General features: G+C 37.9%; 1 protein-coding gene across 6 annotated transcripts in view; it reads right to left on the reverse strand.

The window, feature by feature from the left end:
* si:ch73-63e15.2 (protein strawberry notch homolog 2) overlaps nt 1-19429 on the reverse strand; it is a 52799-nt gene that overhangs the window by 19238 nt on the left and 14132 nt on the right. For 4 of the 6 annotated variants that reach the window (XM_026346398.1, XM_026346400.1, XM_026346399.1 and 1 more), the window contains one exon: nt 13880-14003. In XM_026346398.1, the coding sequence (XP_026202183.1) occupies nt 13880-14003 (124 nt within the window). Of the gene's footprint in view, nt 1-7456; nt 7863-13879; nt 14004-14593; nt 14726-19429 lie in introns of those variants that run through there. The other 2 variants (XM_026346402.1, XM_026346403.1) reach the window with 2 other exon arrangements.

The following is a 19429-nucleotide window of genomic DNA, read 5'->3' on the forward strand; positions in this document are numbered from 1 at the left end:
ATTAAGAAAAACAAAAAAACAAAACTTAACACAGATGTTTGTTCACAGCCTTACTTACTTAATGGTTATGGTTGTGAAATCCTTAAAATCCTGATGAGCTCAATGTGCTGCTTCACAACAGAATAATTTAAGTTGAAACTAGCTCTAAATCTATTTGCTCTACAAACATGCGATTTGTATTTAGACCTGTAGGTCAATGCTCTATGTTACATTACAATGTGACTTTTAGGCTTTCCAAATCACAGAAAAAGAGCACAGTGCTGATGCACTGTTGTTATTAGGAGAACGAACTGTCCTGATATAGACGATTCACAGAAAACTGTGCCAGGTTGGTTGGTGCTAACCGAGACATGGCCAACCTCAGCACCACACTAATCGAGTTGTTAAGCAGAGCGTAACAGAGGCAGCAGTGTTTGTCCCCCGGCAGGGCCGTACCCAGGGGTAGTTCATCCACTGTTGTAAAGTCTGTGCCCTGCCAAGCAGAGATAAGGCTTGAATTCCAACTGCTCTGATGGTAATCTGGCTCCTTCTACAGCACACAGGCACACAACCATAGAAATACTAATCCTGATTTCTCTGCTGTGCAATAAAATGTGTATGTGTGTGTGCCTGTTTGTGTTTGCAAGTGTGTCTTTCAAAACTGTTTTTGAAATACGCACTTTTATTGTAAATTCTAGGAATGTACAGTAATTTCACATTTGTTGAAATTTCTGGGAATGCACAGAAAACAGTCAGTGTGTGTGTTTGTGTGAACATGTAAACAGAAGAATATGTAAAATCTCAGGTCTGTTTTTTCAAAAGTCATTTTTGATTTGTCTTTTGACTTTGACTTGAAGCGAGCATTATACCCTTCCCTTACAACCCTACACATTAAATGGTCAATATATAATACTGGCAACCATCTGACTACCATTTCAATGCAATCTACATAACCTTGTGCAAAATAGACTAACCCCTGAGAAGCTTTGTTAAGAAGTCAAACACATATGCAGTATGCATATACTGTACATCACAACACACAACAAGTATCTACAGAAGTGGTGAATTGTATTTGAGTGTGTGGAAAAACATGTTTTGTCTGCCTGCAGATGGGTAATGTAGAAGTACAACAGTGATAAATGGCTGCAACAAGTCCCTCTAGCTCACAAAATGCATGCAGAGCTGCAGAGATACTTGATGGTTGTGGTTTAAGGTGGTGGTTATCAGCTCTTAGAATCAGAACTGGAAAAATACACTTCTGAAAACAAACCGCCCACAAACAGCTTGGCTTCATCATCTGTTTAAGTTGATGTGCTTACAGTGTGATAAGTGTCATCTGGAATGTGTCACCCAGTAACCCCCTCCTCTAAAATCCTTTTGAATGTCTGCATTAAAATTAATATCAGGAAATATAAACTCGTGATAATAGTTATTTCTGATATAATGACTACAATGACATTAATTGTGACAGTCACTAATAAAAAACCATACAAGAAAAGCTAGTAGCACCATCTTTCACTTCATTTTAAAACAACGGGTGTCATGTGCCTTGTTTGTCAAATGTTCTCTTTTTCCTACTATCTTGCATACTGTAGTTCCTGTTGTTTGACTGGGACATGTTGATGTGATGTTTCTGGTAAAAAGACGGGAACATCACTCCCTCATGTCTTACTGCCTTTATAAAAGTATTGGTAAGTCAATCATTTTTCTGTTACTTTTTTTTTCTTGTGTTTAGGTTAGGATAAATTTTAAAGGCAAAATTCAACTCCTGCTATTGAAAAGCAATCAGGTACATACTACTGTTTAAAGCCCTAGGCCACATCCTGTTAAACTCAATAACTTACCGCAGTGTAAGGCCAGGCTCAGGCCCCAGGCAGGCAGGCCAGGCCCAGGGCTTTCCCCTCCCACACACTGCCAGCTTGACTGCTATTCCAAGACCAGGAAACAAATCACCCAGGCCTCCCACCTACCCCACACACCCACATATTAGCACAAACACACACCTTAAATGACCTTACTATGTCACCCATGCATTTCTGTCATGTTTAGCTTATCCACTCCCTCTTTTCAGCCATTTACTAAACCCCTTATTTACCATTCTTATTTGTCAACCTTTCTCTTCTTGTTATCCTACTTTTATTTTCTAATTTGCTAGAAAGGGGATCTATTTAACACAACACTTAATCTCAGAGATATTATCACTGCTATTGAGTTATAGCAAAATAGTAACATATTGCCAACACAAGCGTGCACCAAATGATCTGAATAATTCATGTTACAGAAATAACAATAACAATAACAATAACATATAGTTATTGTTATTGACTGACCAATTTTAATTATTAATACAATTGCTTTTTTTACTTGCTCCTATTGAAAAAGTTGTTCAGGGCTGTAGCCATTAGAGCACTAATTACACTCATTTTATTCACTGGGCCCTTTATTGTTAACCTGTATGGCTACAGAAATCCTGCCTGAACCTCAAAATGTTGCCATAATAACAGAAGACTCTAGTTTAAAACTGTAGAAATAATAGTACAACCTAGCACAACTCTGTCAACAAGCCAAGACCGTACACTTAAAGCAACAACAGCTTTTATCTTTCTATGTCTTTGCTGTGTGTAGATGGAGTGGGAGGACAGAGTTATTATTAATTCACCCATCCCACCCCTATAATAAGCTGACTGAAACAACCCCCACCCAGGGCTCTCCCTTGTAGGACCAGCTGTTGACCTTGTACATGCAGTCAACAGAACCTGACTGATTGCTTGTGTATGTGTGTCTTTTCATGATGTTGGTCAGGGGCCAGGAACTGAAAACGCCACCACTGGTGCTTCTCTTCTTGTCTGATTATGTTATGCCAAGCTGTCTGCGTGTCCAACATGCCCGACATATCTACTTAGCTGTGACTTTAATACCACAGCTCAAAGCTTTCCCTCTTCCTCAACTTGAAGCAGACACCAGCATTTTGGAAAACCAGCTCGCGCTTGCTTTTACTTTACTGACTGTACTTTTTACTTTACTTTTGCTATTGGGGAGACTCTTTTGACTTCAGTATTCACACTGATTTGTTGTGATGTGTAATTGTGGAGTGTTTCTGCCTAACAGACATTTGTAAGTTTATCCTGTCACATAGCTCTGATCAAAAAGCCAATGTGTCAAACTATCAGTATACTTTTTAGGATTAGACAGTATCTAACCAGTATATGATACTTCAGTCACATAATTTCCAGTCAAATATAGAAGAGGTTCACTCAGGACCCTGACATTTACTGATGTGAAAATGCTGCTGACAATATTTAACCCACGTTTCTTCTTTAGACTTAGGGTTGACACTACCTGAAAGCTCTGCTAAAAACAATTTTCAAAATCATTCATTTTAAACTTAGATAGTTGTATGGTCTACAGAAAATCTTTGTGTCATTTTCATCTATGCCAAAACAGACAATCCTCGCTTATCCCTAATTATCCTAGGCTAAGCAAAGCCGTATACCCAGTCCAACCTCGTGACAGGCAGGCCTTCATGTTGTGCCATGAAGGCCTGTGAGAGTTAAACAAGCTGCTGCTTACAAACCTCCTGGAACTTTCCAGTGTTTTCATATGTTCTAGAAAATAAAGCGATGCCATGTCAAGTGTCCCAGCTAAGAGGCAAATGATTGGCTCAAAGAACTATTCTGCAAGTTTTGTATGTAGCAGAGCCCAACACTTAAACTTAAACTGACTTATTCTTATTGGAAACTAATAAGAGTAACAAGGCTGTGTTCTTCCATTCGCAGGAAACTGTCAGCAAATACATCTATGAGAGAAATTTAGATAATCTCTGCAGCAAAAAAGAACAAGCAGATTCAAACTTGTGAAGGTTTATAGCATAATTATTAGCATTAGTTTAGAAAAAACCTGAAAAGCAGGGAGGAAAGAGTTAAGAATGAGACAGGAGCCATGAGAGAGATTTCATCTGCTGTGTGTTTGGGATGGTGCCAAGAGGAAGTTACCCACAAATGGGTGCCTTGAGGATGAGCTGGCATGCACAAAGGTACTGCATGTCTCAACAATTTAAACCTACATTTGTATCATCTTGAGAAAATAAGGATCTGAATGCATCCAAACACGATGGTCTTAGGATTTAGAAAAAAAAAAACAAAAAACACAAAGCACCGGGAAAACTGACTCACAGTGACAGTAACTACGATTGTGTAAATATTTTTATATATGAGAAACTACATTCATGTGCTAGCCTTAATCTTCAGTCCTGAGAAAAGTAGATGTGAGGGGAGTGTTGACGCATGATGATGTCTCAGTTATGCAGAAATTCAACACAGCGTACTACATAACACTTGCAAGAGAGATTAACTCTGCCAGTTGTAACAGTAACAGGCAGTGGTTGACAGAGTAAAGGAAGACGTGAATGCATTTTGTGTGAAACAATGTGGCTGCCTCAGCTGCCCATAACTATAAATAACATTAGTTGTAGAAGATAATATTAGTTTTAGAGGAAAATAACACAAACATATCCCTCTTCAATATATTATGTCAAGTGTTAGTTGTTATTGCACAGTACTGACGTAGATTTGAAATTCAAAGTGAAACTTCTTAGTTGCAAGAAACCTTTTAGTATGTCATACATTTACTAATTTAAATTTAGATGATGATAAGTTTTTTCATTTGGACAAGAAGTGTATTCACAGTTTCCTGCCTTACCTCAAATGACCTTGCTTTCTTTTGTTTCTGCACGACATAGACCTACACTGTCACACCTGTGGTCTCAGGATGGTGGGCTTGTTGCCCGTAAACTGACAATTTGGTTTTTGGCTGAGAATCAACTTGTGACTGTAACAAGCACCTACTCTTTCACAACAATGGGGACAGCGGCTGCAACACCTGCCATAAGTTAAAAGGACCCTCTAAATCTTTTTTTTCTTAATAATTAATAATAATATATATATATATATTTTACACTATTTAATATGTTTCCTTAATGTGCTCTACCATTAATTTAATCTGACATGTTTAAAACTACTTTTATCATAAGCCATGTGTGTCATCACACCAAGAGAGCAAACCAGAGATGCCCAATTTTCGGATTTGTTCATACCTGCAGACAAAGAGTAAGGGTATAACCTCGACATACTGCCAGTCTATCGTGGGACAATGACATACAGAAACAGTAAGTCTCCAGATGGCTAGTAAATTCAAACTCAGGACCCCTTGCTGTGCGATGGTACCGTCATTGAGATGCAATGCTGTCCCTAAAACTACACAAAAACCCCACAATAAATCTTACATAATGTTTTAGTTTTTAGTTGAGACTGTACCAGAAAGTGGAACACAAATTGCACACAAATTATTTAAGATTGTATTTAAAATGTGAAAGCTCATGTTACAGACACTGTCTTTGTTAAGTTTCCCACCAAAAGTAATTGTGTGGCTAGGTTTTGAAATTTAAAAAATTAAAATTACTTTTACTAAAAACAAAACCATTAAAAAGAACATAAACCCTAAAACAAAACAGTTACAGTGCAGTTTAACAACCTGCCTCAGGATGGAGCAGGATTTTTGACTCGGTTGTTGCTGAAGGACGGTGCTGTTCCCACTGGGCATAGTTCCACCAGAAGACTTCCATAAAATTGCCAATCAGAACAGGGTGTGATTGGGGGCAGTGGTGACTTGGTCTCAGGACCAGAGGAACTGTTGCATAAAGTGACACATATTGTCTTTTCACTTTGAACTATCTCGAAGTAAAAGGTGCAGTTAGAGTTCCTATAAGGTAAAAGGGCTAGTTATTGCAAATACGGTTGGCTATTGATATTATAAGGTGCTTCATAAGAAACCTGCACCCATGTTTTATTTTCTTATCCTCCATTTGTTCCACCACCCATAACCCCCCAGATGCTCTCACTCATCCTAACTATCATTGTTTATTCACTTCCTGCAAGCTACACGCCTTGGTCATGCTTGAGGCTTGACGTAATACCAGAACACTGACTGCATGTGCCCACCAATAGGCTGCCCTGCTGCACCTCTTTAAGGATCGGTTCACTATTTTGTTTTCCTGCATAAATTAATAGTCAGGTGTTTGGGACTAAAACAACTGCACATTTGATTAGTCTAACTCTAACTGCTGGGGCTACAGACACACTTAATATAAACAAATATATTTTTGCATGGAACAAGGACATGATTTTGTCTTCACATTAGGGAGGTATTTCAAAATGAATGAAGGAATGTATGAATTGGAGCAAGCAGAATTTCTAGGTGCATCTGACAGACTTGTACTTTAAGAGTGTAAAAAAAATTTTGTCACAAGAGTGTGACAGAATCTTCCACCTCACAAGCTTATAGAAAGAAACTAACAAGCAACTAGTCCCACGCCACTTGTAGCAGGAGTTAATGTCTCTCCATCTATTTCACTACCAGTAAGTAGCTTTCATCACCTACTGGAAATGTAACAGTCAAATTACAGAGAGTATTACAAATAAACTGCTCATCTCCAGTCTTCCATTTCTGCATTTACTTAAAAAACACAGCTTGAAGCATAAGCTACTGAAACCACTAATTGTGTAATTTCTCAAATTTCTATATGGTAAAAAATGCTGACATGGTGAGATTATGTAATCAGCCTAATCAGAAATTCTGTGGAAGCAGGGTCATCCTTGCGCCAATAAAGTCATTAAAGTGATATGAACTCAAATAACACTGTGTCTAAATAAGTGTAAAAACCAAACAAACAGAACAATGCAGTTAAGTTATTTAATCCGCCCAGAAAGCTGACAAGAGTGCTATTTAACCTGAAAACATATCAGGTTGTAGCACTTACTGGAAAACAGTAAGGAGTGAGGCACACAATCATTTGTCATAGTTCCTGGATTGGAAAGAGAGTCTCAATGGCGCACACAGTGCCTCACTGGCACAATGGCTTGCCAGAAAAGAAATTCACAGTCTGACTGGCCAGACTGTCAAGTTTCAGTGAGTCCAAATCCACAACATGTGTTACTTTGTTTCTCTTTCAATTAAAAGCACACTGATTAGTTTCATTACCAGATAGAAAAGAAGGACACAATATCATGTAGACTCTTAGAGAGTAGAGTCTTTCAAAAATTCATTTTCATATATCAGTTTCGGTGACAGTTTGGTCTGTCACCTGTTAACGATCTTTTAGTAAATTAGTAGTTAGTAAGTTATTTCAATAACGGTTCAAATCTAACATGGATCAAACTCCGAACAGAACATAGACAGCAAAAAAAAAGTCACCAGCCTACTTCAATGAGTGCTGTAGCTGTACGGAAGTACAATTCGTTCAAGAAAGTTAAAGTTAAAACCACAGCAAAAGGATGGTAATGAAATGCAGACTATTTTTCTCCTTCTTCCTTGTTAGGTACAATTTAAAAAACAAAATGCTCAAACTTTTTCACTCATCGCCTAAAACAACAGACGTGATTCAGCATGACATTTGGCAAAAATAAGCAAACAGTACCAGTACCTTGGGCAGCGGTCGTCCCAGCTGTGAATACAATTTAGTCCAGAACTGCATGAGAGACATGGGTCCAATCACGGCAGTATGGGGGGGGGGGTGTACACAGACATACACTCCTGCTTCACCTTGAGTCCCTGAATGCGACAGCCTCTTCCATGTGTTGATCAAAGTGTTGGTTTTCACCTTACAGCTGGTGCACTTCCACCCAACAGTGGACTCTCACTGGCCCTTTCACAGATCCTGTCTTGCTCAACTCACACATCTGCCTCTACCTCAGGTACGCTCTGGGCAATGAGCTCACGCATACAAACTCTGTTGCTCTCACAAACAGAGACACAGGCAAGTCTAGAACATGCTTCCTGCTTCACTAGGGCAGTCAGGTATTTGCATAGAGGGCTTAGTCATAGTGGTTGTGGACCAGTTCCTCAGAGCTCAAAAAGGTGGTTGGAGAGTGAGTGAGAGAGCAGAGGAGGGGAGGGGAGAGGTGGGGAGTAGAGGGAGGGAGGAGGGGAGGAGCTTTCAGGAAATGATGCTTTTGTTGGTAAGTGACTAGAGTTACTGGCAGTCGGGCCCATTTTACTGTACATGGTGTAACTCAACCGCATTTGTAGTGTAAACAGTATTGCGCTCTGGACCTGGCTGCTCCTCACACCCCGCAGCTTACCGCTATGGTTAATGGGCCCGGGCCAATCATTTAATGATTATTATATTTAGGGACTGACTGCCTGTCTTACTTCATACTCTGCCCTTTGTCTTTCTACTTGTCTGCACCGGCTCAATTTCAAGACTTCTGTTCTAGTAATGTTTATTGATTAAAAATGATCCATGGCTTACAGGTGTAAAAGGTAATAATAAGAAGGCAAATTACTCTTGCAAAATTAAATATACTCGTGCAAGCTGCAAAAGTGCCTATTCAAAGGGTCTTTCAGGCATCAGTACTCTTATCTGTGAACAATTACACACAAGTATCTCATCACAGATCCCGTTAGATTACTGTTTACTGGAACTAGGGGTGCGATTGTTAACAAAATGAACATTCTGGGAATGTGATGGCAAATGAGTTATTTAAACAAATCCAAGATGGTGATCAAAACCACTGTTGTAACATCACTTCTTCTATTCGAGGACCAATGTTAACTGTTCCTGAACCAGTCAGAAATTAGAAAATTGTGGCATTTAAAAACAGAAATAATGTAATTTGTCTCCTTCACAAGTGCAATGGAGGGGTCCATTTGCACACCCTGCTTCCAGGAATGCATGATATCAAGCCAGCATGGTCCTGTAATGTCCATCTCTGCTGGACTGAAGAGGAGTCAGACTCTCAGAGACAGAGTGGCGCCTGTCCATGGTGTCATCATGGTATGAGTGGGAATCCTATGAATAATGTGAGCGCGAGTGTGTGTTGGTGGAACAGAGTCATTGCAGAGGGATGAGTTGCTGGTGAACTTTTATAACGCACACACCTTATTGCATCACAGGCTAAAAGAAGAAAGGATTCATGCCTGAATTTACTGACACATAAACACAGATGATGTACAGATGTACTCTTAAAAGTGTAGTCTTGTCTTGTGTGCATTTTGTTCCATAGTCAATTCTAACTTCAATTCTAGTTCTCATAGATATCTGATTCTACTTTTACTTCAGCTAGCTATGCTAGCATTAGCTTATCTTTGAATGTTATGTAGGTCTACGTCACATGCTGCAAGATATGCACTGAAACTTCCTCTGCTGCATAAAATTGTCAAAAAAATTCAATTTTGCTGCACCACTAATAACAATGCCAATGTCAATGCCGGCATATCGTAAACAATATAAACTGGCAATGTAAACAAAATTGAAGCAGGTCTTAAATGAGCTTTTAAGAATTAGAAGATTTCCAACCATACCAAAAGCTAATCTAAAGTAGATTAGATGAAGCCACAGTCCACAAGAAAAAACAGTGCACATTTATATTGACAACCCTTGAAATTAACCTTTAACTTCCTCCTTCAAACTAAGTCATTCAAATGACTGTGTTAGAGGATCTTACAAGGAAGTCACAAAGAAATACTTACTGCTTTACATCATGATTGGCTTACCACAACAAATACATCAAGAAAAACAAGATAATCTTCTATGTCTGTAAAACAAAACCCTGGAGCAGCGCACCTTTTAATTGATCTCCGTGGATTTTTGTTTAAGTAGCTAGTCAAATTAAACAATGTCCAACTATATGATGTATTGTGCATAGTTTTCCCTTGCAATTAAGTAAAGGGATTCTAAATTCTTTTAGCTATATTGTGCTTAAAATATGCTACTTCTTTTCTACAGAAGGGTGTAATAATGGATTAATTATGTGAAATTGCAATAGTTCAGTAAATTCACTGGAACTTATGAAGAAAAGTGGTAGTGGCCTACGTGGTTAGCATTATTCAACCCAGTTTGAGACTGCACACTTTGCCGAAATGCATATTTTCTCCTATTTTCAGCAAATGTGCAATGTGTTATGGTTATAGACATTTAATTTATAGTTGATGTCTGCAAGCTGAAGAGCAGCCAGCTACTCAATAGTCCTCACAGTTATGATGGGTTAAATGCAGAGGACACATTTTGAGTGTTGGGTATGATGTCAGTAGCAAATGAAGAGATTCCAAAAAGCAAAACTGAAAAGAGGCAGACTTAATGCTAATGAACTCTTCCTAGAAGCGTGCTGTGCACAGAGGAGCATATGCACGTAATAGTGAGAGGAACCACGCACAGGAAAAACAAGTGTGTAGAAAGGGAGTAAGACTGTGAATATGTCAAAATAGGCCTTAATATGTGTACATGTATACGTACAGTATGTGTACATGGTATACAGCAGGTGTGTTATTGTGTGTACTTGCTAAGTGTTGTTGAGTCTTGGAGGTTAGCCAGTGGTTAATGAATAAGTTCTCTTTTTTGTCTTCCAGTAAGCCTTGTTTTTACTCTGACAATCTGCATAAAGCTTTCCACACTTCAGATCCACAGATGACCCAACCTCAGTCTGGACAGGTGTGCAAAACACTGTCAGTGTACAGTTCTTCAAACCACAGATAATATGTTTCGATGTTCTCTGAACATTGAATACATTTTTAAGTATAGCAGAAGTGTTTTGATGATACTGGCAGCTGTTTGTTCAGTTTATAGATCTCTTTAAAATCACAGCTGCTAGTGTGGGCACAGTCAGAGTGGTTGGTTGCCGTTTCCTCTATTTTTTTATAGAGGCAAAAGAAGCCACAACCTGCCAAATTTGATGAACATTCAATTTAGTTTTTAAAGTTTCCAGTGAATTTTTAATAATATTTACTGTTTGACAGTTGTTTCAGAGGATACTCCCTGAAAAAGTATTGTGCAGTCTGGTTCTGATATATCCAGTGTTCATTTTGACATTAGTGATATTTTGAGGCCACAGCTGTCACCATGGCAATTATGTCTCACAAGGTTAGTGAAATAGCCTGTTCAAAGAATGAATTTATGTATACATATTTATTTCCTACCTACAATAATAAGTAACAAACAAGTGAAAGACACATCTAGATAAATATAAATGTATGATGCTACTGACATCATACCCAACACTCAAATGTATGCATAAACTGCCTGCAACTTATATTAAGGCTTAGTGACGGGATTTGGTGGAAACTCCTCTTATGAGTAACTGGGACATTTCCTGATGCTCCTGAGCCTGTTGTATACATCAAATAAATACTATTACAAATGTGTGATGTCAATTTCATCCACATCACTGTACACTGCTCATGTATTCTATTTCACTTGTTAGCTAGTGATATATTGAAATGGACAGATAATTTCAGAGGGATATCAAATCTCAAAGGGAAGTCTATTAATTCTAATATAAACATGTGTCTCTTGTTTTCAAGTTACCAGCAATCTACTAATATATCCTGTTCACATGCCGGCAACAGCGCGGTCCCTCACAATACAAGGATATTCCAACAGGGATCTGCTGAACTACATAAACAAACTGTGTGCTTCACTGTGGTAAGCCGTACAAACCAAAAGCAATGACTTTACATCTGAAAAAGAGAAATAGAAGCTATAAACATGACAGTCATCTGACAACTAAACAATAACATTAGCAATTCCACCCAGTTGCCCTAGCCCAAGTATTTTCTGTACTGTCATGGTTCACAACAATGCTAAGATAACAAGAAATACAGATTTCTGAATAGACGGATAGAGGAGAAACACAGGAAGGGTCAGCATGGTGTGGTGATGGAGCAGAGAAAAATCAAGGATGAAAAAGGGGACTGAGTGAGTTGGCAGATTAGTCATGATGACCCCGTGACTTAAATTTTCTCTGTATGCCTCACATGGTAGGGAGTGTCCAAAACCAGAAAGAACAGCTGAGAAAGCACAACACAAGCAGAAAAATTGTCTCTTTCTCTCACACACATAGACACCATAACGTTCTACTTTTCAAAGTAAGGAAACCAAACAAGCTGCTTGTGAGAAGAAGCCAGACAAAACCATGCATAAATTACATATTGTTCTGAATATATATACAAACAGTACAGATATTTGTTAGATCCACCATGTATCACATAACCATGAACATTCATTAATACTTGAAAGGGGCACAGTTATAGCCAGTCAGGTTAAGACAGACAAATGGAAAAACTAGGGAAACCCCATGTTAATCATTAAATCCATGCCAGCACAACAACACACGTGATGAGGATGACAGATCATTTTCTTGTGTATAAAAGCCTTGATGTGTAGCCTTTATTCTTAAAATCCCCCCAGCTTAAAATACTAATGCAAAACATTTTCACGTTAATTCAAGCATTTGTCTTTTTTCCATAGAAACATTACACACATCTGGACACAAACATGAAGTGAAATTCCTCCGTGTAGTTTTTATGTCTGCTTGTGCTACTTTCACACTGTTGCTAATTGTTACTACTGTATACGTTTACAGAGATGTTTAAACATTTGATTTAAATGAAGTAGGTTAATAAAGTGAAACCAGCACTGCAAATACAAACAAGTGTAAAACAACCTCAACCTGGCCACTAAAGGAAAATCTTTCAATGTGAAATTGGCTCATTTATCATATTTGGTGTTTAAGTGATTTTTAAGTGAACATGTGTATTTAACATTTCTACAAAGCTGTGTTTCCTTTGCATTAGCATAAATTAAATCTAGAACTTATTCAGTTTCTTTCAATCTGAAAGGCATAAATATTTTTCTAGTTACTTAGCTAACAGGGGTTTTTAGCTTTATCCACTGGGATTTTGAGATATTTGTCTCTGAGGTACTGATAAGTGAAAAATGGAATTGTACTTGTACTGAAAAAGTAAATAGCAACTTGTCCTTGTTTTATTTAGGGTTGTGTTGGATCATCCACAGACCATCAAAAAAAAAAAAAAAAAAAAAGAATTACTGTTAGTGTTATTCAATCTTAACTCAACACTTCCTAAAAACTAAATAAATAAGAAGTGGTGATGTGGAAACATAATTGTCACCTCCTCATGTCTCATTATTTACTGCATTGGCCTTATGCTGAGCTTAAAAAAAAAACTGTTAGCTATGCCTTTTTACTGCCAGTTGGATTAATTATGAGGTACATACTGTAGGTCTGCTTGGTAACCCATGGCTGCCTTTCTTTTAAACTCATCATCACAATATATTTTAATATGGTCCCACAATGGCACCCATCAGCTCAGCCCAAATAGGCATCAGATTAGAAACCCACTGGTCTGTGTCATAACAATTGGCTCCTATTCATATAGTGCTAACTATAGGGAAATTGCTGTACAGACATAAAAGTGCACAGAAATAGAAAATGCAAATGATGGATAGTAACCATCTGGAATCGTGGGCTAAAGGCTGCACTTTCAATTTTTGTATAAACATTTCCAATCCTACATGTCTTATAATGGTATCCCCAGGGTGGGGGGATTTCCTAGAGACAAAAATATTCAGTAAAGAATCTTTTAAGAATATTTTTAGGAATTTTCTTTTAAATCTCTAAACTCTCTCTGAAACACATATCACTTTGTAGACTGCAGGCATGACTGAAAGTTACACTGATTTATGAAGATGTAGTGTGGAAGTGCAGGAGAATGTTAAATTACAGCTGCCTATTAATAACATGCCGTGGCAAGAATGAGTGTTCTGCTGCTTTCATCCAGACAACACTAGGCTTTAATCAGGCTGCTCTATAGTAAATTAAGCTGAGCTTAGTACACACAAAAGACAGGATGAAAGAAGTGGGTGGGAGGCATGGTCTCTCCCTCTCATGAGCAGGTGAAAGAAAGGAAAGGTGGAAAAACAAGAAAGAACTGAAAGTGACTATTTAGGTAAATATTTCTATGTAGATTTTATAGTTTGTATTATTTATACTAGTTTTTGTATGGATTTCACTTTTCTACTTTAACACAAATAGAGATATATGAAACCAACCTGGGAGAAATCTCCATTTCTTGGGAGGTTGAGGCTGGAAAAGTCTATGTCAGAGAATCCCGAGTAAATGTCCATGTGCACATCCGGAGTGGTGGTGGTAGTGCTGCCGTTCAAGTGGTATTGCCTGGAGGGAAAGGATAAGCTTTAGTTTGTTTGGCTGCCATTTATCTAAGTACAACTGACACAAGCTGTTTTCTTCACCCTCACAGTTCCACAAATTTACACAATACAACTGGTAAATGCAACCACAACCTTATTCTCATTCTCAAGTATTTCCAGAAGAGAAATGAAAGAGACACTAAAAAACAACTCACAGCAAGTGGCTAAGTGTCACGGTGAAAGAGGATGATATTCTACTAAGATGGTGAGCTAGTATAGCCACACTTAAATGTGATTCTGTAACCCCAAAATAGTCCATTACATCATGTTTTAATTCCAACACATCATACTAACTTTACAGATAAAAACACTTTCAGTTTTGTTTCTCACTAGCAGTCTGAAAATATAAACTAGTGTCTTTGCAAATCAACTTAGACAATAAATGAAGAATGAATAACTGTGAAACAATCATATTCGCATGTTCACAGTCAACAAAATAGCAACTTCGACTGTCAAAAACAGAAACACATTTACATCCATCCTATCTGACAGAAGACGGTAGAGGTTTAGAAAAAAAGACAAAGAGAGAAAACAGAGAGCAAGAATAGCTCCTACCCCTTGTTAAGATCCAAAGTCCATCTTTTGGTAAGCATTCTCCTTCTGCCCAGTGTTAATATCACTCTTCAGACCTCATATTACTAACATGAGATATTTTCGGTTTCTTGTTAACTATAAGTCATCATAACGTAACTAACACGCTGACAGTGGATCTACACTCAAAATGAAAGCAAAACCAAACATTTGTCATGGTGGAACTGCAACTGTACCACATTCCTCTCATCCAATCATGTGCCCAAGCTCAGGCTCAGAAGGACTGAGCTATTCACAGAATTTGACTCTGTGCCATGGGCCAGAGATCAGTGAGACTGATTGATTTAAGTTCAGAACACACCAGGAGGAGGGAAAAGGGGCAGCCCTAAGCCAGTGTACAGATGTCAGAGATAATGGTTCCTATCATTTCATTTGATTGGCCAACAAAAAGAACAACATGCCACTGCATTATATATTTGACTGTGTTCATGTTAAAATGTTCTATTTTTTAGAAAGTATCTTTAATACAATTCCTTGGTACGTGTGAGTTGCAATACAAAGAGCAGTTTTTAATTTGAGTTTTACTCTTATAACCCATACTGATGCACAAGTACTTCTTAAAACAATCAACTTTTTTTTAGATATGGTATGGTTATGGTTATGTTTTCTGCAACCAAGTAAATAAAAAAGACTAAATGTGACAATGAAATATTAGCTTAAACACAGGTAATTACTGTTACTGGTAAACAATCTGTTGGTTCTCAGAAAGATCAAGATGGCACTACAAATGGTAACAATCATCCAAAGTGGAAATCCCCGTTAGTCAACAGTGAAACAGCAGTGATATTATTACAGAAGTCCTGGCAGGCCAGCATTAGCTGCTTTCCAACATGACACAAAGCAGGTTAGGAGTTCTCAGTTAAACAATCTGGCTGATATACAGTTTGTGCATGTGTTGCATTTCCCTAGTACGCAGTCTGTGACTGTGTACAGATCATCACTTGGACCCTGTTTTTGCTACAGACCCTCCTTTTTGAGGCCAAAATCTCCTGGCTAAGCATTTAACAATGTTGTTTTAGATACTTGGCTTTCCCATCAGTGAAACTGGTTTATTATCCGACAGCTGGCTAGAAGATGTTTATGTTTTGTGTTTCATGTGTTTTTAATAGGCTATTTCCTAAGAATTACCAATAATTACAGCCTTGAAGCGTTGTCACTACTGTATGTTTCAAAAGGTATAATGCAATCCAACCATAAGTTCTTACTTTACAAAGACACATTTTATCTAAGAGTTTCCTGGAAAACCTGGGACAACACATTGAACAACGACACCCAACAACAACATAGTGCAACAGTTCCCTGGAAAAAGTCTTCCTTACAGCAAACATAATCATGAAATTTATCTCCCATGCTATTAACAGTGTGCAATAAGTGAACAGTGAGTCATATTACTAGGAAACACTTCAGTGTGGCTACAGGCAGTATTAACAGTGGATATCACAGTAAAGGCAAGCAGCAGGTCAGACAAAATTTTGGTATCACCTCAAGCTGTACTTTCCTTCCTGTAACTGTATCAAATAGAAAATGATAAAAGATATTTCAACAGCAAATCTTTTTGAAAAGTGTATTCTTTACTCACTAAGCCATGTCAGCATTTAGTAAGAGCTTTGATAAGCAACACAGAAATACATAAGACATAAAACAGAAGCAGATCAGTGGTCTGTTACTTATTTTTCTGCTGTTACAAACAGCCAGCTGCAGCTGTGTGGCACAGACTTAACCACAAAACACCACAAACATTTACTGCTGTTTTCAGAAAAGTATCAAAAGAGTGGGGATTATTTCCACTCTAAATTGTTTGTTGAAAAATGAAGAAGAGAACAACAGACCATGCACGCTGCCATATTGTTACTGCATCTACCAACATGTACAGTGCAATCTCTAGTAGCCAACAGAAGGTGTACAGGACTACAGTACAAGACCAATAGAACATCACTCGGGAAGATACAAATCATCTAGTGATGTCTACAGACCATATACTACAGTTTTTGATTTGGTTCAGTTGATGTTAACACCACTGTATTTTTTATGGTCACACATTAGCCAGTGGGATATGGAGTGTCTGAGAGAATACATTATCATTCATTATGGCATGTAAGAGGTGAATCACATTCACTATTAACTCACCCCGCCATGATGCACTGACAGTGTGGAAACCCTGCAGAGAGGTTTCCTCTAGGGGAAAACCTATTAGGGCATGCACAGTACTAAACATGAACACAGGTACTTAAAGATACTGCCAACAGCTGATATTTTAAGTGTCTAGACATCATGAAGATCCACAGCCTCCATGTTTTACAGGTGTAGTATAGCAAAATCTACTGCTTTCTATTAAATCTCTATTTTAACACCACCATAGCAACATAAATAAAATAAAAGCAAAAAAATAACTAATGAAAGTTGGAAATAACCATATGTGTTATTAAAACACTAGTCTACCAGTCATTTAGCAATGGCACATATGTTTCAGAGTATTCTAACTCAGCTGTAATGCTAATAATGCTAACAGTTGATTGCAACATTTCAGCTGCATTGGCATGCTGATATTTTGCCATGCGAAAGGGGCTTTGTCTGGTGTCAACATGAGGGTAATTTATTGGTAAATCGTAGGCTAATTAGATTTTACTACAATCAGGTGCACTGCAAGTCAATCTGTGTTTTTCCATCTACCTTTGAGGACTGTTTTTATTGGGTCAGTCTTCAACACCCTACTGATTGAGACAAGAGCTGCCCAGAGCTGATTATGATGACCAGCATCTGAGCCAAAGACAGGACGTGCCTTATTTACAATGCAGTGGAAACTGTACAAAGTCACTAGAATACTGGTTGTTGTAGGTGAGAAAATAAACTAAGGAAAAACATTTCTCACCACATGGCCTTGTCAGACTATTCTGAATGTTGCTGCATGTTGAAGGGATTCACAGGATTGTACAGACACACGCTTTCCTAGCATAGTGCTTCAAAATTTAAGTCTCTGTTTTTAAAACATACAGAAACTGCTCAGACCTGAAAGTCTCCCACAAATTCCTATTTCGTATGAGGTCTCCGAGTTTAATAAAACATCCTGATATTATGTGATACAAAATAACATCGATAACAATGATACCGAGGCAACAGAGTTGAAGTAACAGCTCCTTGTAACAGTATCAACAAAAATAAAAAAATAAATTATATCTCTATATACATAAACAATGAACACTATACATCAGAAGAACTGCCTGTAAGCTCTTGTGTTAGCACTTAGAACTGATCTGTGTTTGTGCTGAACAGATGTACTCCAGAGAGTCTTAATGATGTTTTGTTTTCATCACTGCTCATAAGAATAATTTCAGCTGTGCACCAATCTAACCACCGGCCCATTCATATTTTTCGCTCACTGACGTCATGTGATTTGTCATGTGTGTATTAACTCCTCTGATTGTTCTGAATGACCATGTGGGTAGATAAGTCAGGGCTTTCAAGTTAAGTCGATTACATCTCAGCTGTATACTGCAAGTCAGTAGCTGCCAACGCTGTTGCTGGCACATAAAAAGAGGAGTAAATACAGGGTCACGTAAAAGAAGCCTAACTGAATATGCACGTAATTAACTGTGCTGAAATACTAAAACTGGAGATGTAAGACCTCTGTCCTTTTCACTCTTGGACAAACATTTTCCAACACAGAATAATGTTTAATTACCTTTTCCAACTGTATAATGTTATTCTTGGTGGATGGTCTTTAGAACACAATAATGAAGGAGCATTCTCACACTCTCACCAACCTAGTTGTAAACCACAGACACATCATGACTGGTCTTGATATTTATACACTGTAAGATGAAGAGAGAGATAAGGGTCTTGTAAAACCAGCTTGATGTCAGAAAATTCCACTCTGAGTAAATCTGAAAACCTCAGACCATGCTCTCACGTCATCTGATGCTTGAGCTTTCAAAGAAACACTACCGACCAAACAATTACCATACATAACACCGTAAAGATGAACACTTAAAGAAACACTTTCTCAGCTGTGTTAAGTATGACACGTTTGACTAAATTTAAGTCATTTTAGCAATTTAATCTCTAAGAATGGCTTAGTTTTTGTTGAAACTATCAGAAATGTGATAATTCTACTGATATGTTTAATAAAGGGGTTGTGGTGTGTAGTGGAGTGTATTATTATACTTAAAAGTTTACATGTACTTAAGAAATATGGCATCTTTAAGTCCACATTTCTATGCAACAGATGAGTAATCTGATTTCTGCTCTTGGATCCACCTTGGATTCATTTTGGAAGCATGGCTCACAGAGTTTAACTGTATAGTGACAGAAGACACTTGACTTAATTTTCATATGTTTGTTGGGGAAGCTGACTGACAATGTTGTGAGTAAGACACGCAGATACACAGACAGACATTCCTTCTCACAGTGCAAAGTGTCGTGGGAATGCTAGAGCCTATCCCAGCTGTCATTGGGCAAGAGGAGTGCAACACCCTGAACAGGTCGCCAGTCCATCGCAGGCAGTGGGATCCAGTCAACTGGAAAAATCCAGTCAACTGTAAAAAGTGTCTTTTATTTAAATCACAGGTATGTCTGTAATGTTACAGTGGGCTGACCGGTACTTGGCTGCTTAAGCATTTGAAAAAAATAAAACACAACTGTGAATTTATGATATTTGTCTGGTGAAAAAATAATATTATGTTAGTAACTATATTAGTTTTTAATGATGTAATGCATTTTTTTTTCAACTCAGTGTCTCAATAAGAAGGTTACAAGAAAGCACCTCATGTGGATGTGTCCGTTTCCAGTAATAATGCAGTCATA

Source organism: Anabas testudineus, chromosome 4, assembly GCF_900324465.2.
Source record: "Anabas testudineus chromosome 4, fAnaTes1.2, whole genome shotgun sequence".
Classification (NCBI taxonomy): domain Eukaryota; kingdom Metazoa; phylum Chordata; class Actinopteri; order Anabantiformes; family Anabantidae; genus Anabas; species Anabas testudineus.